The sequence below is a fragment of the Palaemon carinicauda genome, chromosome 37 (genome assembly GCF_036898095.1).
Source record: "Palaemon carinicauda isolate YSFRI2023 chromosome 37, ASM3689809v2, whole genome shotgun sequence".
In the NCBI taxonomy this organism is placed as follows: domain Eukaryota; kingdom Metazoa; phylum Arthropoda; class Malacostraca; order Decapoda; family Palaemonidae; genus Palaemon; species Palaemon carinicauda.
The window spans coordinates 27,485,108-27,509,807 of NC_090761.1; the positions used below are offsets into that span (position 1 = coordinate 27,485,108).

At 42.1% G+C, this 24,700-nt stretch overlaps 2 protein-coding genes and 1 pseudogene across 4 annotated transcripts in view; 2 read left to right on the forward strand and 1 right to left on the reverse strand.

Moving 5' to 3' along the window:
* Nucleotides 1-7,509, forward strand: part of LOC137629245 (uncharacterized) — a 12,427-nt pseudogene extending 4,918 nt beyond the window's left edge.
* LOC137629047 (uncharacterized) overlaps nt 1-24,700 on the reverse strand; it is a 613,817-nt gene that overhangs the window by 176,910 nt on the left and 412,207 nt on the right. The window lies entirely within an intron of this gene.
* Nucleotides 10,886-24,700, forward strand: part of LOC137629530 (WD repeat, SAM and U-box domain-containing protein 1-like) — a 107,293-nt gene continuing 93,478 nt past the window's right edge. For all 3 annotated transcript variants that reach the window (XM_068360932.1, XM_068360933.1, XM_068360934.1), the window contains exon 1: nt 10,886-11,173. Coding sequence is in view for 1 of the 3 variants with exons in the window: in XM_068360934.1 (XP_068217035.1) it covers nt 11,172-11,173 (2 nt within the window). In the remaining 2 variants the exon portion in view is untranslated. The remainder of the gene's footprint in view (nt 11,174-24,700) is intronic.

Consider the following 24,700-nt stretch of genomic DNA (forward strand, 5'->3'; position numbering starts at 1 on the left):
GCTCTACACTGTACGTATTAAAGTAGCTAGGATGCCAGACAGCTGCTCTGTGCTGTACGTGTCAAAGTAGCTAGGTTGCCAGACAGTTACTCTGTGCTGTATGTGTCAAAGTAGGTAGGTTGCCGACAAGACAGTTACTCTGTACTATACGTGTCAAAGTAGCTAGGTTTCCAGACGCTGCTCTGTACTGCACGTATCCAAGTAACTAAGTTGCCAGACAGCTGCTCTGTACTGTACGTGTCAAAATAGCTAGATTGTTAGAACGCTGACCATCCAGGTGGGCCATCCTATCTTCGAAAATAATCTTCCTAGATTGTGATATTGGCTCAAAACCATCTGGATTCCGCATCATACACCATGTGTCCGTTATAAATGACTGATTGCAGTCTTAAGGGTTGTAAAAAATCCCTTTGATTATAGTACACGCACACCCCCCCCCCCCTCTCTCTCTCTCTCTCTCTCTCTCTCTCTCTCTCTCTCTCTCTCTCTCTCTCTCTCATATGTTTGAAAATAACACCTATTCTTGATCTTAACTCTTGAGGAAGAACGCATTTGTTAATTGAGGGAATGCCTGATATATTAGATGAAATATATTCATAATCAATGAGAAAAAATAAAACCAATTCCCTTTGCGATAATTGAATTATTATTCGCAGGATTTAATGGAGAACTTAGCAGAAAAATCGAATGACTATGTAAGAGTTCATGAAAGAAAATGGAATACGTATATGTAGAGTATATGCCAGAAATACAAGAAATTCGTGTATGCATAATGGAAGGAAGTGTTAGAAAAATATTGATAAAGTATATGCATGGTATATGAGAGCATATCATAGTGAGGATGCTTAAGGTAGATATCAAGACAGGGAAATCCAGAAAAAATAAAATAGGTTAGTGTATGAATGTATGGGATACGGAAAAATCTAGTGAATATTGAAGAGATTAAAAAGAAGAACTGCTATAATGAAGGAAATGACTATATGCAGAATTAAACTGTGTAGAATTTGCAACAGATTCCGGGTAAATAATGAAAAGGTCATGTTTAGGATTGACATGAGGAGTGAAAAATTAAACGAGTGTGTGCAAGATATTAGAAAAAAAGCAATTGGGTAAGGACGCTATTATTATTATTATTATTATTATTATTATTATTATTATTATTATTATTATTATTATTATTATTATTATTATTATCATAAGTCAAGCAATAACCCTAATTGGAAAAGCAAGATGCTATAAGGCCCAAGAGCTCCAACAGGGAAAAATAATATTAGCCTGAGGAACGCCAGATATAACATATGGCACCCATAATGAAGATGAGAAAAATATCTTCTTACTTCCCATTTTCTTACTTTGAAAACAAGTGTCTTATGATAACACGGTCACTATTTTTTTCTTTCTTTTTTCTTTTTTTTTTTTTTTTTTTTAGTTTAAATACAAGGGCCTCGTGATTAGCACGGTAAGAAGCGGCTCTAAAATCAAAGCCAATATACGAACTTCCTGATCACAATCAAGGGATTTCTGTACAGCATTGGAGATTGTAAGAAGGGCATCACATGCTACAAGGCCTTTACGAAAACCAAATTTTAAACTAGGGAAAATATGATTTCCTTCAGAAAACCTGTTTTGACGTTTTGCTAAAAGACGTTCAAAAACTTTAGATGATATGGGAGTTATGGAAATTAGGGGGTAATCAGTTGGACTTACGCTACCACAAACACATTTACATAATGGAGTAACATTACCAATTCTGCAACAAGTGCCAAAAGCTCCTATTCTTGCTAACTTGCTATATATATATATATATATATATATATATATATATATATATATATATATATATATATATATATATATATATATATATATATATATATATATATGTGTGTGTGTGTGTGTAAGTGTGTGTGTGTATGTATGTATGTAGTCTATATATATATATATATATATATATATATATATATATATATATATATATATATATATATATATATATATATATATATATATATATATATGTATATATATATATATATATATATATATATATATATATATATATATATATATATATATATATAGATATATAGATAGATATATAAATGAATATCTACATACATGCATATATATTATATCTATCGATCTATCTATCCATCGAAATTATATAACGTATATATAGATATATATATATATATATATATATATATATATATATATATATATATATATATATATATATATGTGTGTGTGTGTGTGTGTGTGTGTGTGTGTGTGTGTGTTTGTTTGTAAAACATTACGTTTATCTTCCCCTCCATTTAGTGACTCCCTCGACCGCAGGAAATGAATAATGTTCTTTCCCTGACATCTTACAGGAAAGGAAGAATGTCATGTCCTTAAGCTACACAAATTTATTCATTAAAATTCTAAGCCATTAGCTGCTCCCAGGACAACATTAGTACTAAGTTTATAATTTTATTTAACTACATTCAAATATATATATTTTTGACTGCGAATTTACTTTTGAAAAAGTAATTGCTCAGAAATATCTCAACTGGCCCCTGAACAGTGTGCAAATAAACATATATTAGTCCTACCTTCGGCACGCCACCTCATTTACATTTTATTATGATACACATATTTTAAAGGTCATTTCATATTTCAGAGACATTCAATTAACTCAGGTGTCTAAAGCAAAAATGTAAATTAACCTTCAAGACCAGTCTATTTTGAAAGCGATCATGAAAAGAAAAAAGAAAAACATTCCGGTGAAATAGTGAACAATAAGATCACCCCACACGGCTATGAGCATATTGCAAAAGAGGCATCAATTGTCATTCATTGCGTTATTTCTGGGATGATGTAATGCTTATTAATGAGTAGTGATTGGTGTTGCTTCAATAACATTTGGTCATTTTGCAGGACAACGTTGCAGTTTCATTGCATGCTCCCTGCATGATTAATCGAGCTCATAGAATAGTCTAGACTCATTGTGATCCAGTGTTGCGTCATAACGTGAAGCGTGCTGCGTGGCTCTCCCTCTATACACACACACACACACACACACACACACACACACACCCATTTTTGCCTGGGGATATCTAAGGAAAAAGATTTGCTTTTATAAACGGACGGAACTTTGCTAAGACAATGCAAGATTGGTCTTGTGATTTCGTCAGCTCTGGGGAAAACAGGAGGAGCAGCCAATGTGCGATTCTAGAATGATTTATTTTGCTCTCTCTCTCTCTCTCTCTCTCTCTCTCTCTCTCTCTCTCTCTCTCTCTCTCTCTCTCTCTCTCTCTCTCTCTGATAGAAAGATAATAGACAGCATTTATAATGCACTTTCTGTTCATAAAAATATTAGTGTTTAGTAAGTTATTCTAATATAAACACGCGAGGGTCTAGTTAAGGTAAAAATGATAAAAAATTAATTCGAATATATTTGTTCAGAACACGATGATAATGAAGATAAAAAAAAAACATCCCACAGTTCACAAAGACTATTTCAGTTTAGGAATTATTATTATTATTATTATTATTATTATTATTATTATTATTATTATTATTATTATTATTATTATTATTTTCCTCTGCCAATGAGGTTGAAGGAGGTTATGTTTTACCCTCTGTTTATGTGTTTGTGTGTGCGTTTGCTTGTGAACATCTTCCTGACCACAATTTTAATCGTAGAGTAATGAAACTTGCAGGGATTAACTGTTTTGTAAAAAGCTGGAAATTAGTAGATTTTTGAAGGTCAAAGTCAAAGGTCAAGGTCACGGTCAAGCAAAATGTCCAATTCACGTAATCAGCCCTATGTTTTGATATCGTTGTCACAGAGACTTCAAACTTGGTTTATATTTGATCGTGTGAAAATCCACGCTAATTAATGCATGTTAAGGTTAAAGGTCAAGGTCAAGCAAAAGGTCGATAAATAAACTCCCGCAGCAGAGGTCTGCGTTCTATTGAGTGTCCCTCTAGTTATTATTATTATTATTATTATTATTATTATTATTGCACGCAAAGCTACAACCTTAGTTGGAAAAGCAGGATGCTATAAGCTCAAGGGCTCAAACAGGGAAAAATAGCCCAGAGAGGAAAGGAAATAGATAAAACTACATGAAAAGTAATAAAATCTAAAATAATATATTTCAAGATAAGTAACAAGATTAAAACAGATCTATCATATATAAACTATAAAAAGAGACTTATGTCTGCCTGTTCAACATAAAAACAATTGCTGTACGGTTTGAACTTATGAAGTTTATCTGATATAAACTTTCTTGGCGACTGTGATATTTCTGAGAGAGAGAGAGAGAGAGAGAGAGAGAGAGAGAGAGAGAGAGAGAGAGAGAGAGAGAGAGAGAGAGAGAGAGAGAGTTTTGCAAGGATTTTGGATGTCTCAAAGACTTTTTATTCCATCTGTGGAGACTCCATTTGCTCTTTGGTAGAGCGATTCACTTAAGCATTTAGAGTTCTTATGATCTTGTCTAACTTATTCTTGAACTCGTTTACCGTGTTACTGTTTACTACGTGCGCTGGAAGTCTATTCCATGTATTCGCTCTTTGTATGTAAACAAATGACCAACATTGAGTTATGTATCTTTTCAATTCTAGTTTGTATCCGATGTCGTTAGTACTAACACTCATTTCTCTGTTTCAGATTTACCCCGAAGTAATGCAAAGTAACTCTCAGCTTTGAAAGATTTTCATGCCGCTGATGCTCTGAGAGGAAACAGATTTTATAGTCATTCCAATCACTGTGATATCACAAATCATAATAAGTTTTAGCTCATTTTCTCTGCCTTTGGTCTAACGATATGCCATATGTTCTGCTGCGCCTCGGAAGACTGGATCTTCTGATTGGAACTGTCGTGTCGTACAAGGGAATTTTCCTTCTTTGTGGTGGACTCTCATTTTTATCAAACAATCTACATTGGACTCTCATTTGATTAAATAAGCTACAATTGGACTCTCATTTGATTAAACTAGCTACAATAAATATGAGAATGTTTCAATTCATTACCATTTATCCTCCTTTCTTAGCGGATTCGATTCTGTTTCCGAGCCACGATTAGCGAGTGCAGTGTTCGTACAATGGTTCTGTTCTAGAGTCTCCCAATTTTATCTGGACCACCCTCTCTGCAGTCAGTATAGCAGTGCTTCACAGTTATGTGGCTTTCGTTATAGCTTTGGTTACAGCTTACTTTTCTCATTATTATCCTAACTTACACCGAAACATAGAATAATATAATAAAGCCCTCAAATACCATTGGAATAGTCTTATAGTCTCCTTGAAATATTCCCATGATAACTAAAAATGCTGACATTGTGATACACAAGACATGTTCGGTGCAATGGATATCAAGAGCTAATACTAGGATTCTCTGAGCTTTGGTTAACCTCCATAGTAATTTGATTTCAATATAATTTGAACATTTATTTCATCAAATGAAAAATAATATATGATAAGACTTCTGAAGACTTGCTGATCGACCTTGAATACCAATTCACTTATGATTTCCTTCTAGAATCTCATGACTTAAACCACTGTGATACTGTTAACTAAATTGACTAATTCTTAGTAGGCCTACTGAGGCTGTCCCCCGAGCCCCTCTGAGTTACAATTTCAAGAGGAAATATTCAGTCTCAGGAATGAAGGCGGAAGAAAACTTGAACCGCCTCAGGTACTGTGCCCTTCCACATATGATGACAATACTTAAGACTAAAGTGGAGAAATAAGTAGTGCTAAGACTATCGCAGAAGAAGGACAATCGCTCTCCCATGGCATCAGATATATATTTTGTGGGTGAAACTCAAGAGAAACGAAGCGTGCTCCCAACGGTCAACAGCCAATGAAAATCTTTCTCAGCTGCCATAGTTACTTTGCCAGTTGTGCTCTCGTCAGACACTGAAATACTTACAAACTTTAATAAAAAATGAATAGATAATTGCAACTTGATTTTTAATTCAGCCAGGAACACCTTAGCAACAGTAACCCGCACAGCATAAAGGTACTTCTGTAAGAATGTCTATTATTTATTAAACATATACTAAGATGATCTATATCTGTCTTTGCAGGAGCCATTAGACTGTAGTGATCATCCAATACACAGTTCTAGATCTCATAAACATGCTCATAACAAACTTCAAGAACATATTGAAAACCCTAGTATGCATATCAATAGAACCTTTTATAAGAGCCCTCAAAGTACTTACCCCGGGTGGCCGGCTGAACCTCGAAATACGGCTGAAATGACTCCAGAAACTTACTGGACTGGACAAAGAAGGAGGAGCGAAGGGGTCATCCAGCCAACTTACTCGCTCAATCAGAGACGGAACAGCGATAGCATTTTACAAGGGTTCATTTACCGACCGAGTCAGAGGAGGAACAGTGAGGGGGTCATCAAGAAATGTTATGGACAAAGCCAAAGAGGAAATAACGATCCTTTTATCCAAGAAGGCTATGTACAAGAGGATAGCGGTGCTAGCGAAGGGGACTCTGCTAAGCACTTCAAGTCAGACTTGAGGGATAGCAGTGAAGGGGTTATTCAAGAATGTCATGAGGCAGAAAATAGGACGCGAAGTGTCTATCACCCAGATCAGAGGCGAAATAGCGATGGGGTCATTCTCACGAGGTACAGGCTGGACGAAAGACGGAATAGCGATGGAGTTATTAGGAAATGCTTTCCTCTGAGCCAGAGAGGAAACTCTGATAGGATTACACAGAGGTCTGTGATGGAGAAAAGTGATGAGGAAATCCATAGTGGCTTTAGGGAAAATGAGAGAAGAAGCAGCGATGAAATTAGTCAGGGTAGCTACAGTATTGAACATCGAAGAAACAGTATTGATTTTGTCCATGAAAACTACAGATTGGGTGAAAGAAGAAACAGTGATGATGCCTTGAAGGGTTTTTACTGGCCGTATCAAAGGAGTGATAGCGGGGAAACCATCCCTGAGAACTGGCAAGGCCAGAGAAGGGACAGCGATGAATACATCCAAAGAAATTTCCTATCAAACAAAGACCACTTTTTCGAGAATACTTTGAGGAGAGAGCACGAGGTCCTGGAGAGACTCAACAGGACGGTGCCAATTATTGATGCCAGCGTGACGTACAGTTCTGATCACCGATCCCATTACCCGATACGCCCGGTGCCGGGAGAGGACGAAAGCCAGCAAGCTACCGGCATTCGAAAAGATAACAACAACCCAAGAATAGACGACAGTGACACTATGATGAGCTGGAGTAGTCACCAGACTCTTGATGAACATGCTCATCCTCCTGAGCAAATGACGAGGAAATGGAAGGACCACTTGACCTGACGACCCGTTCATCCGCGAGAGATTGAATATTTCCTCTTAGATGATTAACAAACCCAAATGCAAAGCCAATATACTATTAACATTATGAATAGAAAAGGGAGACTTTGAAATAAGTGTTGTATACCACTGATTTATCAAAGCAAGTCTGAATTAACAATAAAATATATGTAAGTAATATATAAATAAAGACAATAAAAGCCAATATACGTCAAAAGTAAATCATCATTTTATCAGATTGACTTAAGAATTTTAAATGCTAGAATTTCTTTCAGTACTTTAGCACTGGACTAAGATAAGAATTACGACTGCAGCATTTATGAATGAACAGTAGTAGTAATACCAATTGTAGTAGTAGTAGTAGTAGTCTTACTGGTCAAATAATAGGATATATCATTATTCTTATTATTGTAGTAGTAGTAGTACAGGTCCCCAACTTACAAACTCAATCGGTTTTAAGAAGCTGTTTATCAGTCGAATTTTATTAAATTTTGGCCTGGAGTAGGCCTAACCTGAATCCCATGCCTATGATTTCCAGGTAGAAAAAAAATCAATAGCCAGATTTCATATGAAATAGATATCAGATTATTACAAATGTCATTTTGCTTACGGTATTAAATGATATAATAATGCTTTCTTACAGTATTTCTTTATCTGATCTTTGTTATTTTTAGTTGAATTTGTGTTTGTATCACCGAAAGTTTGTAAATTGTCTAGTAAAGTTTTTTTTTTTTGCTAAGTTGGTTGAGAAAAGTAGTTCTGGTCTCCTCTTGGTCTTTAGAGGTTGCTCTCGTGTACTGGAGAGGGAGTGATTGATTGATTTGGAATTCTATGACATCCTGACATAGAAGCTCATTGACGCCGATACTGGAGAGCGGGGAGTATGCCCCCTTCGCGTTATCTCAAGCTCAAATAAAAGGGGTGAGGTTTGAGTACATGTCCCTGCCATTTAGAAAACCACATTATTATTATCATTGCCAAAATTACTAGCCAAGCTACGTCCTTAGTTGGAAATGCTGGATATTACAAAGCCAAAGGCTTTTACAGAGAAAGCAGTCCAGTGTGAAGAGTTATGGTATATGGTAACACTAGGCTAATACTGTATTGGTAAGGAGGTGAAGAATGGAAATGAGAGAGTAACAATTAAACTATATATGGGAAGTAGTGAATGAAAATATTGAATATTTCAAGATAAAAACAGCGTTGAAGTATATCTGTCATATATAAACTATGAAAATAGACTTACTTTAACCTCAACAGAAAAGCATTTGCAACAAGTTTGAACCTCTGAACTAGTGTATGATTACCTTCGGTGAGTGTATCTAACAATTATATACAAAAAACACATTATCAGTATACACAAATCAAGCACGTTAAGATCATTCACTTGTGCAAATTATCCCCCGTCAATATTATTTGCAAATGCAAATCCAAGTCAGAGTCTAACTTAAATTACATTAAGGACAAAAGTTCCTTTTCTGTCATGGGGGCGTGGGAGGGACTTCCCCTTTGCACCATCTGTTATTAACTAATCACATTCTTAGTATTAGTATAAAAGTAAATCCTTTACCAGAAACGCAGGGAGATTTTGGTGTACAAAGACCATCATAGCCCTTTCAGATAAGACTGTCTTCCTCCCTGCCAATAATGAAAATTGAAATTTCTATGAATAATTTATGTTTTTTCCTTGCCATGCAAACCTGTATCTTTCAAATGGGAGATGACTTCAGCACAAACATGAACACCAGTTGAATCGTCAGCAAGGTAGTTGGTTAACGACAAGTTTAACGATGGGGAAGCTCCTCCTGTTTTTCAGTCAAGGCGCTTTTGACCTTAGGCCTAAAAATAAGAAGGGAAGGGTAGCTTAAAGGTCTCAGGATTTTGTAGCTAAGAAACGCGCAAATTACTTTATAAAATATATATTTGTTCCTGTGAGAATACAAACATTTTGTCCTTTAAATAGGAGACTGCCTTTCAGTCCCTTAGCACCAAACTTGAATGTACGTTTTCTGGTGAGAAACGAAGAAATTCACTTCTCTTCTCTGTATATAACACAAACCCGAGGAACTTTGTCCACGACTGCCTAGTTGGACCAAGACCAACTTGAAAGGTGGGAGTTCTCTAGTGTGATCTAGTATCAGTGTTGGGGAAATTTTATTACAAAAATAATTCAACCTAAAATTTTCACCCTAACTTTTCTCACTATTCAGGCTAATTGACACTGCTATTTTCAATGAAATTTGAGGCAAGATCTGATTAATTTAAGCCTACCAGTCTTGTTTTTTATACATGCCCTTTTATGAAAAATGTATTGTTTGTGACAGTTTCTTCTTCTACGTCTTGAGATCTATAACTGCTTGAACTTGAAACAGAAAGCATGTTAAAATCGCCATACACGACCTAAATCTTAAAAAAAAATTGACTATATATGAAATGCCCATTTAAGGTATTTAGTTAAATAGAAGATAAATAAACAACAACATTTTGTGAAAATATTGGAAAATTCGTCTGGCTGAAGAAGTCAAAAGAAATTTTCCTTTCTTTATCCACAACATTTGAATTAATAATAAAACACTAAACACAATTTGGGTGGTAATTTAGTTTAGGTAAAATATCTTTGTCAGTCACTTTACACAATATGGAAGTGGTCATAATGCCATACGACCTTTTCGGTGCTTGCTGATGAAATATGTACAGTATCAGAAAAAGTGATGTATCTGCCTTTCCTCGCCATCAGTGTTATATGATGACAACCAAGCAAACACGTATTACTCAAAATATCAGCTTTAAATTGGTAGCCTATACTATAATTATCTTGGTTCCTGCTCACTCCGCAAAATAAGTTTGCGGCTACTTTATTGCACAATAGCTAGGGCAAATCTTCAAGGATTTTACTTATTACTGTAGTTAGTTTTTATACCTGTACCATAAACAACATTATGAATGAATTTCTTAATCTCTAATTTTATCTCATTCTACCCTAAAATCAGTGGGGATAACACTTTAACGCTATCATATCGAATAACTTTTGACTCAAGCCAACACCAGGAACAAATTATTCCGGCAAGAATACTATTAAATGACTGCTAATGTGTATGATAATAACCATTACATAATTCTATAGAAACATTTGAGATACTACCGCTAGAGAGTTATGGGGTCCTTTGACTGGTCAAACAATACTACTACAGTGGATCCTTCATTCTGATTACGGTTCTTTCCCTTTGCCTACACATACACCGAATTTTAAAGTTACTGTTCCTAAGATATCTTATTTTTCCTTGTTTCCGTTCCTCACAGGGCTATTTTCCCTGTTCGGGCCCCTGGGCTTATAACATCCTACTTACTTTTCCAACTAGGGTTGTAGCTTAGCAAATAATAATAATAATAATAATAATAATAATAATAATAATAATAATAATAATAATAATAATAATAATAATAATAATAATAATAATAATATCTGTAAATATAAAGTCATTGTCTGTTCATCAAGAGTGGCATTTGAAGTTATGAATAATGTAAACATTCTTTTCCTCTTCTGCAATTTTTGTAAAGGAAATCTAGCCAACACACTGTTGACGGAAGTAACAGTAATTTGTATTTTTATTATCGCGAATATTAACATCCTTTTCGTATTTGCATAGAAATGTGAAATTATTACAGTGAAAACAATAAACATGATTGAACAGATAAATAAATGTGATATAAATGGAAATAAATAATAATTTTACGTTATTGTCAATGAAAATAACATTACAATTTTGACATAACTAAAGTTCGTGGCGATGAGATAAGACGTGTTATCGTGGACCTAACCTCCCTCTGTCCGGAGAAGATATTGTTCACTTCGAGATATGTAAGAAATATATCCTTTTTATGCATGAAATGTTTCATAGATGGACATTTTATATATATTTTTAACATGAAGGGATCAAGACTTATTGGTCGGTGTATGTTACTGTACTTTGTAAGGCTACAGTAACTCTGTCGGGTTTGTAGAGTGACGGACGCAACCTTCCTTAATTTGTCATATTTACGGTTCTGCCTTAAAATCGTATAGAAAAATGCATTTTTGAAACTTGAGCGTAATATCTAATGGGATTAAATATAGTTATTTTGAAATACTGACAGAATTCTTGATCAAATATAAATATTTCCTTGTTTATTTACTGTTGCACTGCTATTCTTATTCTTCTGTTCTTACACAAATAAAAGATATTCGTCTTTTGATATAGATTATGTTGGAGTGTTAGTATATCAGCGGCCAGTTCCTCCTTGTGTAAAGTAAATAGACACCACATGACCTAAACTCTCCCCCACTAACCTAACCTAACCTACAAGCTGTGTCCTCACCTACTTACCTAACGGGGCTAAGGCCCCCCTGCAACCCCCTTACACTGCTGTATTCTTAGTCTACCGTCATCATACATACAGGTGGCTGTTATTGTACATACACACCATTATGTCTTCGTGCAAGCTGGAACAGCTGTTGAATCGTTAAGTGTATCGTTTCACTAATGTCTTTGTCCGTAAAGGGTACGGACATATGCGATGCTGCCCTTGCGACCGTTGGATCTCTTCTTAATCCACTCATCACAAATCTTTGTTCTAGTTTGTGTTTTGCGACTGTTTTCCTTTACAACCAGAGATACAAAGAAGGTGAGCATGTAGTAAAGTGAAATATTCCTTCAAAGATACAAACCTTCTGCCACATATGTTATGTGCCTTGTGGAGTGTATGACTATATGCAGTTCACCTTCTGAAGGGATCACTCTACCAATCAGGGAGACGATGAACTTCTCCTGGAATGTTACTTGGCATACTAGGGATTTTTCCTTCTCATGAAGCAATTACCCTTTGTGTGCTGAACGTTTGCTGTATTCCATTTGATCGATAAGGATCATAGTTGTCTGTTGGACATGCCTGACGTGCCCAATTTTAAACCTTGTGGAATACTAGTGTCAGTGTTTCTATTTGACATGGAAAAGCTGGGAGAGTTTGCTTGCGCCCTTCCTCCTCTACCAGTCGCCCCTCCCCTTTCTCTTCGTTGGGGAAGTTATTCACACAGGAATTGCAATAGGAGGCCTTTGGCCTAGTTTCTTGGGCCTTAGCAATCACTCTTCTATTATAGGGAGTGATGGTACTCTCCCACTTGCTGGTACCCTTGGTTTCAGCCAAGCAGAAGACGGTTGCTCTCACCTTTTCAGTTTTCTATCATGACAAGGGAAGGTTGTTCCTTGTCCTTAGCATACATCTCTAATTGAAGCTTACTGCTAATTGGTAACTTTGGGGTAGGTTAGCAATTCTGGGCCTGGCAGTAGGCTGATAAGGGTATCAGTTATGTTCCGTCTTGAGCTTAGTAATTCTCTGGTCGATATCGATCGATACTTATTGATTCACTTAGTAGTTTGTTCTTACACAAATATAAACAATCATTTAGTAAGAGTGCGACTTAAGCAAAACTGGAAGGGCTGTGTAAGATTTGATGACGTAGGTCTAACTTTTGGAAGGTGGCGGGGAAGCCGGCTTTAGCTGCAAGCAGTACACACTTACCTTAGCTGCCTCTCAATTTTTGCTTTTATTCCTACACATAATACAAACTATTGACCTTTAATAGGATTATGACATTGGTGAAGCTGAAATGGTCGTTAGATTTTTAACAAAGTAAACATAGTTGGTCACCAAGTGTTGGGAAGCCCTGCCTGCCTCCAACAGGTAAAGCACCCTTCACTTTGACTTTGGCTGTAGGAGACTGCTGTACAAACATACTTGTTGGTGCCCTAATCTGACTGTTTTAATCTTTTGCTTTTCTTTTAGTTTGAGTATTTGGTCTTGCAGTCGTATTGATTGTATTTGCAGTGTTTCTTGGTAGCTGTAATTGTGGTACAGTTTCTGTTACCTGCCATTTTCAATATACTTGTTCATGTCCTGTGGTATGTCTGTTGCTTTTCTATCCCTTGTGTGTGTAGCCGATGTGAACCTAAGGAAGAGTTCCTTGGACATCGCTGGTGCTCTGTCGGTAGAACGCTGCCAAGTGTAAGGAAAAGGTTGCTGCCCTATTTCTTGTTCCCTTTAGCTGATAAGGAAGTATCTCTTGGCTCCTGTTGTGTTCTGACATATGAAAGGGCCTTTCATCAGCCTACACGACCCTGGAGAAGATGAACTTCACTTTCTCCATTCTCTTTTCGTCTTCGTGGTAACTTCTTAGAAGTTTTGAGTTGAAGACGTCATTGTGAAGTCCAGGAAGTATGGTCGATAGATCTATTGTTCACTTACTGTTTCTCTCCTTGCTGTACATGCTGTCAGCCACGATGAAGGGTGCCACCCTCCATTACCTTCCTGAATAAGATTTCTCTCTCTTTCCAGAGAGAGAAGCCACCCATGCTGATAATATCTGTACGCACTGCTACTGCTGTTCCTCGGTGCAGAGTTCCAGGGACAACAACTGAAGTGCTGGACAAATAATAGTCCTACTCTCTAGAGTTTGTCTGGTTCGTCTGGATGGTTTCATGAGAGTTGTGCTGTACCAAAACTTTCTCCTAAGGGAAGCGTCAAGATACAAGGTTCTACTGTAAGGATCTTGCTTTTGCCTCATATACTGTATCAAGTCTCACAAGAGATCTGTCACGGGCACTACTGGTCAGGACAACAAGTTACTATCTAGTCCCTCTCCTGCTAGGGACGTTCCCTGGAAATGTAAGTGATCTCTTCAGGACGCAATTATCTCCTCACACTTGAGAGTCAGCATGAACAGAATCACCTCCCACACACACACGGGACGGCACAAGCACGATGGTTTAAGCAGATGATTGGCCCCTTATACATTTGTCTATACCTACGATCATCAAATACATAATTTCCAGGCGCAGAGGATCCATGTGCTTTGTTCCAGTTTACCTACGATATCTAAACGCTCTGTCATAGCCCTAGCAATCTTGGTGGGACCAATTATTGGGGTTTGGTCTTCATCTCTTGCCCAGCCGAGTGACAAAGACACCATGTTTCGATCTCTCCTTAGATACATATGGGAGTGACTGAACATAATGTCCAACAGAGTGATGACAACACCCATGACCGATCTCTCCCCTCTTACCCATGGTAGTGGCAATACGTATTTTCTCAGGATAACGACTATAGTACATTCTCACCTTGTATTCAAGCCAAATGTTTTCTTCCCTGAAATTACGTTTCGTGTTCATGTATTCTTCCCTAATATTAAGGTCACATGATGTTGGTTTCCGTATGATCGGCAACCATGATCATGGGCTACGAGATGTTTCATTCATGAGCGACGAGTGTATTTCTAGCTGTTTCCATCGTGTTTTGTCTTCACAGGAAAATTCTGATTGTGTTCTCTCCCTGTAGGAAAAATCTCTCAGCAGTTATTCTTCATTATCATTGTTTCCCATGGGATCAGCTGCATGCATTATTTCCCATGGGATCAGTTGCATGCTGAGATCTCCAGCAGCTACGATCGGGAACCATATGATCGACAACTGGGATGTGGAAGCATGCGATTGCCGGCCGCGATCAGGAAACTTGCTATTAGCGTCCATGATCGAGAATCATGCTATCATTGGGCACAGTGGGAAATCAAGCGATCAGCGGCCACGATACAGAATCATACAAGCAGGAACTAGCTCCTTCTGAGGTGATTGTTCTTTCAAGTCACCAGGTAACTAGCTCACTTATTCCTGGTACTTAATCCTTCCCCAAAGCTTTTCCACCCCAAAGGGTATGAAGAGAATGTCATTAAGGTACAGGATGACCGAACTGGCAGTTGTTCTGTAACTGGAATACAAACCACGCTATTTAATAGGGGTATTACTTTCAGCGTAGCTGAAATGACGAGCCATTAATTTTTAACGAGGGTTTACTACCCACACTGCTAGTTAGCGGGGGTAGGGGAGGGTAGCTTGCTAACCCCCCCCTCTCACACACCTCTGCTTTAGTTCACTTTGCTCTCTGCTCGGATGGTGGTCGGACGTGTCCGCTCTCATCCTCGCCGTCAGTTGGCAGCCATTTAATTGCTTTAGTCTTTTCTATTTTCTCTAGTTCTATATATGTGAAGTTGGCCTCTGCGATCATGCGCACCTGCCCTGGGTTTCCCGACCGCCCCTGTGGAACATTCATGTCGGCGGTCGAGACTGATCCTCACGCCCTTTGTCCCTCTTGTAGGGGCCAACGTTGTGATAGCAACAACAGGTGTAGTGAGTGTAGGGAGTGGTCTACCTCCCAGTGGGAGAGGCTTTCGCGACGACGGAAGAAGTCCAAACGGGATTTTTCTCCTTCGAAGGTTTCTTTGAAAGGAGAAAAACCCAAGGCCTTTTCTTCCGTTGTCCAAACCTCCTCCGAAGCTCCCACTCGGTCGGTCTCTTTTGAGAGACCGTCGAGTGATAGCGTAGACCGATGGACTGTTTACCAACCTCGGGGCTCGAGAGATGACGTTGCTTCCCCTAGCGAAGCAGCTCACCTCTCCCCCCGGGGGAGGATATGTCACTAACCTTATTTCGGCTTTGGTCCTCCTTGGGGCTTACGGGTTCTCCCTCCAAGGAGGTTTTGCTTAACTACATTCAATTGGGTGCTGCTGTCAAGCAATCGCCGTCACCATCAGAGATTGATCCTCTGTTTCTTGTCGACGTTGTGGTGTCAGAGGTATCCAATGCGGTATCACCCATCACCTCTGCCTCTCCAAACTCTACGGTAGCTGACGGCTTAGTTTCTCCTGTTCCTGTTCAACCTACAAGGGAGAAGCTAAGTCCATCGTCAGTCTCCTGCTAGTGTTTCTTCCCCTCGGGGGAGTTCACTTACAGAGACTCCTCTTCGGAGGACTGCAGAAGGTCAGCTTGCTGATCCAATGGCCCCCAGAGGGCGCATTCGTCGGAAGGCTCGCCTTCCTCTTTGCCATAGAGGCCTTCCTTCACCTGCGGTGAGGAGGCGCCTCTTTGGTTCAACACCTTCGATGCAGTCCACCTCAGAGGAGCCTTGAGACCAATCATCTATCACTGCTCCTGCACTGGTCCTGGACCTTTCTGCAGATCGTTCGCGATCTCCTTCGGTGGAAGGTCGTCCTTTTAAAGGACACGTCGACCTTCCATCTGACAGACCTGCCGACCTGCCGTCACCATTTCTACATGGGCCTAATAAGGCTTCACCTAAGCACGCTAAGGCGCGCCAACGAAACCTGACGAACGCTCCTTAGTAGCTCGTCAGGCCCCATCACTAAACCCTAACACAGGGCATCAAGGGCGTACACGCCAACATGCGCATACGACCCAACAGGAGCATAGCTCCATCACACGCTATGCGCGCCCTCATACACATATGCGCCCACGTTCTCTTGTGCACCAGGTCTTGCCTGCGCCTATGCGCCAACATTCTCCTACGCGCCCGCGCCCAGCTGCGCGCCAACACTCACACGCAGCCAGCGCTCCCCCGCGCACCATCAGCTTCCTGCCCGCGCGCATACGCGCCCAACATCTAACTCTCCTGCGCGCCAACGATCTACTGAACATAGTGCTGCTGGGAAGTCAACAAAGCTCGCTTCTCCCACGCGTCAACCAGTACCATCGCGCCAGCGCTCACCTTTGCGCCAGCCTTCTCCAACACGCATCCGCGAGGATACGCGCGCGCCCTTTGCACGCTCGCCCATCCTCTCCAAAGGATGCGCGCCAACATTCTCTCGCGCTCCCACGCGCCTCACATGATTCAACTGCATGGCCGCGCACTAGGGATCTTTCTCCTGCGTGCGCACACACTACGCCCACAGTCTTACGCGCGCAAGCCCTGATATTCTAATTCGTGGGAGCGCCATTATTCTTCCTCGCGCGAGCGTCAATATCCTCCCGCGCGCGAGACTACTGAACTACGCACGGCAAGGTTGCCATCGCCTGATTCCCCTCCCCCCAAGCGCATACCACTGCACGTTGTGGGAGAAGGGAAACATCTAGAGGGGTCTAGGATCCCAAAGCCACCACAGGCGAACCCACCAATGATGGGGACTCCTCCCTGGGATCCTTTAATCCTTGTCCCTTCAAGGGGTATGTCTGACAGCGCATCTGTTAGCCAACAGCCCGGGTTCGTTGCACTGATCAGAGCCGTAACGCAGGCTTTCAAGCCTGTCTTCTCTGAATTGGGACACAGAACCATGGCTTCTTCTACCCCTTTGAAGAGAAAAAGAGGAGTTCCAGACGCGGTCTCTTCCCCAAGGGCGAAACTGACTCCACGCAGACCTTCGAGGCAGATTCCTTCCTTTCCTCAGACTGCATCTCCTTCCCTTTCGGACGAAGATTTCCCATCCCCAAGGGAATCACACGAAGAGAGACTTTCCCTCATCGCACCAATGGGGGAAACCTTTCCACGCGCCGAGGGGTTTACTTAGTCGGGGATTGAAAGGAACATGCCAACCTCGTCAATGTTGGAGTCCTACATCCTTCCCAGGAAGGAATCTAAGGACTCCAAAACATTGCCGAAGTCCTCTACTAGGACTAGGATGGAGCCAGCTAGTCACTCAGGGAACGTCCGCGACTGTCTCCAAGAAGAGCCTTTGGGGACAGAAGGAGACTTTGCTGCAAGTCCTACAACAGGTGGAGACCAGCAAGAGTCAGGACATGCGTTTGGCAAGTTCTGACTCTAATGAGGGCTCTCAACGGGTTTTCCGACCCAGAGATCCCTCCTCGAGAGGGCAAGGACACGGTCTTCGACTGTGTCTTTGGTACTCAGTAACCCTCCAAGACCAGTGCAGCACTGCCCTGGTCTCAAGGGGTTAAGAGTACCAGAGACAAGATCTCACAGCAGCTCTCCGAGATGTCCTCCTCCAACCGTTCTGGTGCCACCAACAAGCTCCTCCCACCTCCTCGCGTACAGCAGAGGAGGTACTTCGAGATCCTTGAGGAGCCTTGTTTAGCTCTTCCTCTTCACCACTCGCTGGAAGAGCTAACCAGGGGAGTCCCTCTTGAGAGACTCTCCAACCGGCAGGTCTCGTTCTCGGCAGCCGAGATCCTCAACCAGGAGGAAGTTGCGAAGTGTGCTATGCAAGCCACTTCGTGGCTCGATATCTGATTGGGGACCTTAGGTATCCTGATACGTTCTGAGGATTTTCCAAAGAACGTACCAGGAAAGCTATAGAAACCTTCCTTCTCTCAGGTACTCTCACAATCGAGTCTCTGGCCCACCAAGTCTCGAACTTGTGGGCAAATACCATCCTGAAACGTCCGGATGCAGTAGCTGAGAGATTCCATCAGAAGGTCTCTAGCATCGAGATCAATAGGCTCAGACATTCCTCCATAGAGGGATCCGTCTTGTTCGAGCCTAAGGATGTGGAACATGCCGCTGAGAGGTGGAGGAAGTCTCATCAAGACTCCCTCCTTCATAGGGCTTTAACATCCAAGCCCTATAAGCTTCCAGCACCACAGCAGTCCCGTCCAGTCAAGACCACTAAGACGACGACAGCAGCGAAGACCTTGGTGTCTAAGCCCTTTCCTGTCAAAGAAAGGAAAGGCAAAAAGTCCTCCAGGGGAGGCAAGAATCCTAGAGGGATCAGCCGAGGCCGCAAACGCTAGGATAGGCAGTCCCACTGCATGTCCCCCATGGGGGGATGCCTACAAAGTTGCTCAAACAGGTGGAAGCAACTCGGGGCCGATTCCTGGACAATCTCCGTGATCAGTTTAGGATATCGCGTCCCGTTCATAACATCTCTACCTCCCCTGATGACAAATCCAGTGTCATTGAACTCCCTTGCCATGGGATCGGCAAGGGGGCAAGCCCTTCGGGTAGAAGTCCAGATCCTGTTGAAGAAGGGCGCTCTCCAAGAGGTCCTCGACGGATCCCCAGGCTTCTTCAGTTGACTCTTTCTTGTGAAGAAGGTGTCTGGTGGCTGGAGACCATTCATCGACCTCTCAGCTCTGAACAAGTTTGTCAAACAAACTCCGTTCAGCATGGAGACGGCGTACACGGTAAGACTAGCAGTAAGACCACAAGACTTCATGTGCACACTTGGACCTAAAGGACGCGTACTTCCAGATCCCAGCCCATCCGTCTTCAAGGAAGTACTTAAGATTCAGTCTAGACAACAAGGAGTACCAGTTCAAGGTGCTGTGCTTCGGTCTCTCCACAGCACCACAAGTCTTCACCAGAGTGTTCACCCTAGTATCATCTTGGGCACATAGGATTGGCATCCGTCTCCTCCGTTATCTGGATGACTGGTTAATCCTAGCAGGCTCGGTGTCAACTCTTCTTCAACACAGAGACAAACTTCTGAGACTTTGCCAAGATCTGGGTATCATGGTAAATCTCGAGAAGTCTTCACTGCTTCCCACTCAAAGACTGGTTTACCTAGGCATGATTATAGACACCACTCTCCACAAAGCCTTCCCATCAGACGACAGGATAGCAAGGCTGAAGAAGGTCGCAAGACCTTTTCTCAGACGAGAATAACTTCCAGCCCAATCGTGGTTACGTCTCCTCGGTCACCTTTCATCGCTGGCCCGTCTAGTTCCCAAAGGTCGCCTCAGGATGAGATCCCTCCAGTGGCAACTCAAGTCCCGGTGGAATCAAGCATATGACTCTCCGGACATCCAGATCCCCATGGGACCTGCGGAACTAACGGATCTCCAGTGGTGGGTGGCAGACGAGAACCTACGAAAAGGAATGGATCTTCTCGTCCTCGCCCGGATTTGATGTTCTTTTTGGACGCTTCCAAAAAAGGGTGGGGGGCCCACGTGCTGCGCCACACGACCTCAGGCCTCTGGTCAGAGTCAGAAAAGTACCTCCACATAAATCTCCTAGAGATAAAGGCCATCTTTCTGGCCCTTCTACAGTTCCAACAGTACCTGGCAAGTCACTCTGTGGTGGTGATGAGCGACAACACCACAGTAGTGGCCTGCATCAACAAACAAGGAGGTACTTTTTCGCAGTAACTATCCCATCTAGCATTAGAGATACTGAGATGGGCCGAAATCCACTCGATACCACTATCGGCACGTTTCATTCTGGGTAAAAGGAATGTGCTCGTCAACAACCTGAGCGAAGCATCTCAGATAGTGAGTACCGAGTGGTCTTTGGATCATCTAGTAGCCAACAAAGTCCAGACTTTGTGGGGTTCTCCGACTGTGGACCTCTTCGCAATGGCTCTGAACTTCAGGCTCCCGCTGTACTGTTCCCCAGTTCCAGACCCCAAGGCTCGCAAGATGCTTTCCAACAATGGTGGGACAACATCAACGTTTACGCCTTTCCCCTGTTTTGTCTGATGAGGAGGGTACTCAACAAGACCAGAACATCGGTCAATCTTTCAATGACCCTCATAGCTCCACTATTGTATCACGCAGAATGGTTCTCGGACCTTCTGCAACTCCTAACGGAGCCACCAAGAGAACTCCCTCCACGACACAATCTACTCAAACAACCACATGCCAACATCTTCCACAAAGCCGTAGGTTCACTACGGCTTCACGCCTGGAGACTATCCAGCATCTCCTCTCTGAGAGAGGATTTTCACAACAAGTTGCGATCAGGATGTCTGGACACCTGCGAAAGTCTTCAGCAGCAGTCTACCAGGCAAAATGGAAAGTCTTCTGTGGTTGGTGTCGTGGAAGGGGTATCTCTCCACTCGATGCCACTATTCCAACAATAGCGGAGTTCCTCGTGTATTTGCGTGAAGAAATGCGCCTTTCAGTATCAGCAGTGAAAGACTATCGCTCAGCCTTAAGTCTTGCCTTCAGGCTGAAAGGAATGGACATTTCCTCATCGCTAGAACTTTCTCTACTCATACGGAGTTATGAACTTACCTGCCCTCAGTCGGAAGTGAGACCTCTGCCATGGAATGTGGTTCGAGTTCTCAGGTCTCTTAAGAGACCTCCCTATGAACCATTATGCCAGGCATCAGATCGCCACCTAACCTGGAAGACTGTATTCCTGCTAGCTTTGGCCTCGGCCAAGCGAGTCAGCGAACTTCATGGTCTCTCGTATGACATTGCCCATTCAAGGGGATGGGGGGAGGTAACGTTCAGCTTCGTCCCTGAGTTTATTGCTAAGACTCAGAATCCAGGAGTAGCTGATCCTCGATTCGACTCCTTCCGAATTTCTAGTCTCCGTACTGTAACAGATGACCCATACCATCTCTTACTATGCCCAGTAAGGAGCTTGAGGCTGTACCTCAAAAGAACAGCCGCAGCCCGTCCTCATGTGCCAGCACTATTCGTCAGCAGAGGAAGGACTAAGAGGAGGGTCACCAAGAACACCATCTCTGCATGGATTTGCAGGGTCATTGACCTGGCTCTGAATCCAGACCCTCCTCCGTCACGTCGCCCCAGAGCACATGACGTCAGGGGCATAGCTACGTCCTTGGCCTTCAAAAGAAATTTTTCAGTGACGCAGGTTCTTCAAGCTGGGGTGTGGAAATGTTAAACAACGTTCACATCCCACTACCTGCAAGACGTGACCCACAAGAGACTCGATACGTTCTCTATTGGTCCTGAGGTGGCTGCACAACAGCTGGTTTAAAACCTCAAGCTCCTTATTGGACAAGTAGCAGAAGGTTGAGGGCATTGTTACCCGGTTTTAGTCTGCATGAATGAAAAGGTTTGACTGGCCCTTATTCTTTTCTTCATCATCCCCTCTCTTGGGGAAAGCAGCATCCTGGGTTCTCTGCTGAGCTGACCTCAAACCACTGCAGGTAAACCATGCTCCCTGGTGTTCCTAGTATTAAGATTAATAGTGTTGCGTCCCCATACCCTGACAAGGGGGTACGTATTGGGAAAGTCCTAGTCTACAAGTTTCCATCTAAAGAACTGCAGAACAACTTTCTAGGACAAGTCACACTTCTTCATACCTTCACACACAGCTTGCGTAGGCCGCAGACCTTGCGTAGCAAGGTTCTAGAGAGGTGCAGGGACTCCTTATTTCTTCGGTGCTTACACACTCAGATAAGGAGTCCCCGGGCAAAGCCAAAAGCCAGTACTGGCTGGGACGTCCACCCTTCCTAATGGGTGAGTCACCCCTATTAAATAGCATGGTTTGTATTCCAGTTACGGAACAAATGACAAATTTGTAGATAATTTGTATTTTTCCTAACTATACAAACCTTAGCTATTTAACCAAACTTGCACGCCACCCCTATCCCCCTTGAAGTCCTACCTTCAAGCAAAGTGAGCTCAAGCACAGGAGTGTGAGAGGGGGGGGGGGTAGCAAGCTACCCTCCTCTACCCCCGCTAACTGGCGGTGTGGATAGTAAACCCTCATTAAAAATTAATGGCTCGTCATTTCAGCTGTGCCGAAAGTAATACCCCTATTAAATAGCTAAGGTTTGTATAGTTAAGAAGAATACAAATTAATCTACGAATTTGTCATTTTTGTGGGAGACTACTTGATTCCTCTGTATGATTTAGTGGAGCACTGCTACACTGAAACCAATCGACAGGGGAGGAAGTGTTGGCTGTAAATAAAGGAGGTTACACCCTTGCCAAAGTGACCAGGTCTAAGCAATACCCTAGTCAGTTCCTGTCTTTGGACATTTCCAAGAAGCTTCAGTAATAACTTCATTTAGAATCCCAAACTCAGAGACTGATTCCTGATTGAGTTTTCCCAGAAGTGCCATTTATGTTGTGCTTTAGGGAATTGAACTGGGGACATCTCAATTTCATCCTAATATAGTAATGGTATAAGCACTGGAATGCCACATTGTTCTCATAGGACAGGCATTTGATTGCCCTTTCTTCGCAGAGGAGTGAAAATAGTGTGGTATTAAGAACTATCCCCATGAGGAAGAGTAGGCCTACTAGTGCACTCTCTCATTGTTCATGAAGTAAGAGGATATGTACCAGGAATGATAGCTCTTTGATTAGATCGGAATAGGAGCTTACCCACCTGCTAATGTGCTCTGGTCTCGTAAGAACGAGCACACTCTCATGTACCCGCTACCTGTGTTCAGTTCTTACGAGTATGAGAAGGGCCACTATTAGTAAGAATAAAGTCTGCCACACAGTTTGACTTCTCTCCTGTTCTTCGGAAGAGTGAGAAGCAGTTAGCGCCTCCCCAATGGGGAAAGTCCTACCTTCACAGAAGAAAGTCATTGAAGTGCAGGACCACCAATTGGATCAAGTATCATGACACATCGACTGATCACTCTGCATGGTTTTATGGGAGGAGTAGTACTATATCAAACCTTAACTCTGGAAGAGGTTATGGTACTAGGTAGGGGAGGACACACTCATCCTACCTCCGCTAGGTCTCTTACAATACCAAGCATGAGCACTATGGGTCAGGGCACTGTCAGTCGCCATCATCCCTCTTCTGCCTCAGGATGTTCTCAAAACGCTTTGGTGACTCCATCACCACTGTCTATCAGTTCAGCGATGGCAGTGATGATAATGGGGTCCAACACACCAGAAGTCCAAGACGGATCTCCAGGCTTGTACAGTCAACTGTTTATAGTGGAGGAATCGAAAGGGGGTCAAAGACTGGTTATCAACCTCTGAATGAGTTTGTTCTACAAAGTATGTCAGGATGGAGACAGCAAGTACAGTTCGTGCTTTCTGTTGATCTGAAGGACATGTATTTTCAGATAACCATCTTTCAATTGAGCAGGTAGGAATTCTGCTTTGTCCTTGATGGAGTGGTTTATCTGTTCAAAGTCCTATGCTTTGAACTAGCCACCTCTGCAGGTGTTTCCTTTGGTGTTCATGCCAGACGCAACTTGAGCCCATTCAAATAAGATTAATTTTCTGAGGTATCTTGATGATTGGCTGATCCTGTCATCGTCAAGGATTGAGAGACTCCTTTTGCTGCCTTTTACAATGATCTGGGGATTGTTATCAACGAGAAGAAGTCTTTTTACGAGCCCAAGAGAAGGATGGAGTACAGTACCTGAGAATGTTAGACATGAGACAATCATATCCACAGACTAAGGAAAGTTGTGCGACCCTTTCTTTTCAGTGCCGATGTCTTCTAGGGCATCTTTCATCATTGGAGAATCTCGTTCCTCACTGGCGCCTCCACCAGAGATTACTACAGTGGTGTTGTAAGCATCACAGGTCAGCCATCACCAACCCTCCCCACTTCTTGGTTCCGGTGAATGTGGTGGTGAGGGCTGATCTGAATTGATGGTTGAACGACGTTAACTTCACCAGAGAAGTCTCCCTCGACTTCTTACCCTTCGAGGTGCAGCTGTTCACAGACATATCCAAGGAAGGGTGGGTCTCATACCTGAAGAACAACACCTTGGGGCAGTGGTCCGAAAAAGAAAAGTGTCTGCACATCAACCTGTTGGAAATTAGAACTATTTTTCTACCTCTGCAAGCCTTCTAATAGAGTTCTATAGGGCACTCGGTAGCATTGATGAGTAACAACACCACTCCAGGGGCCTACGTCAACAAGCAAGGAGGGACTG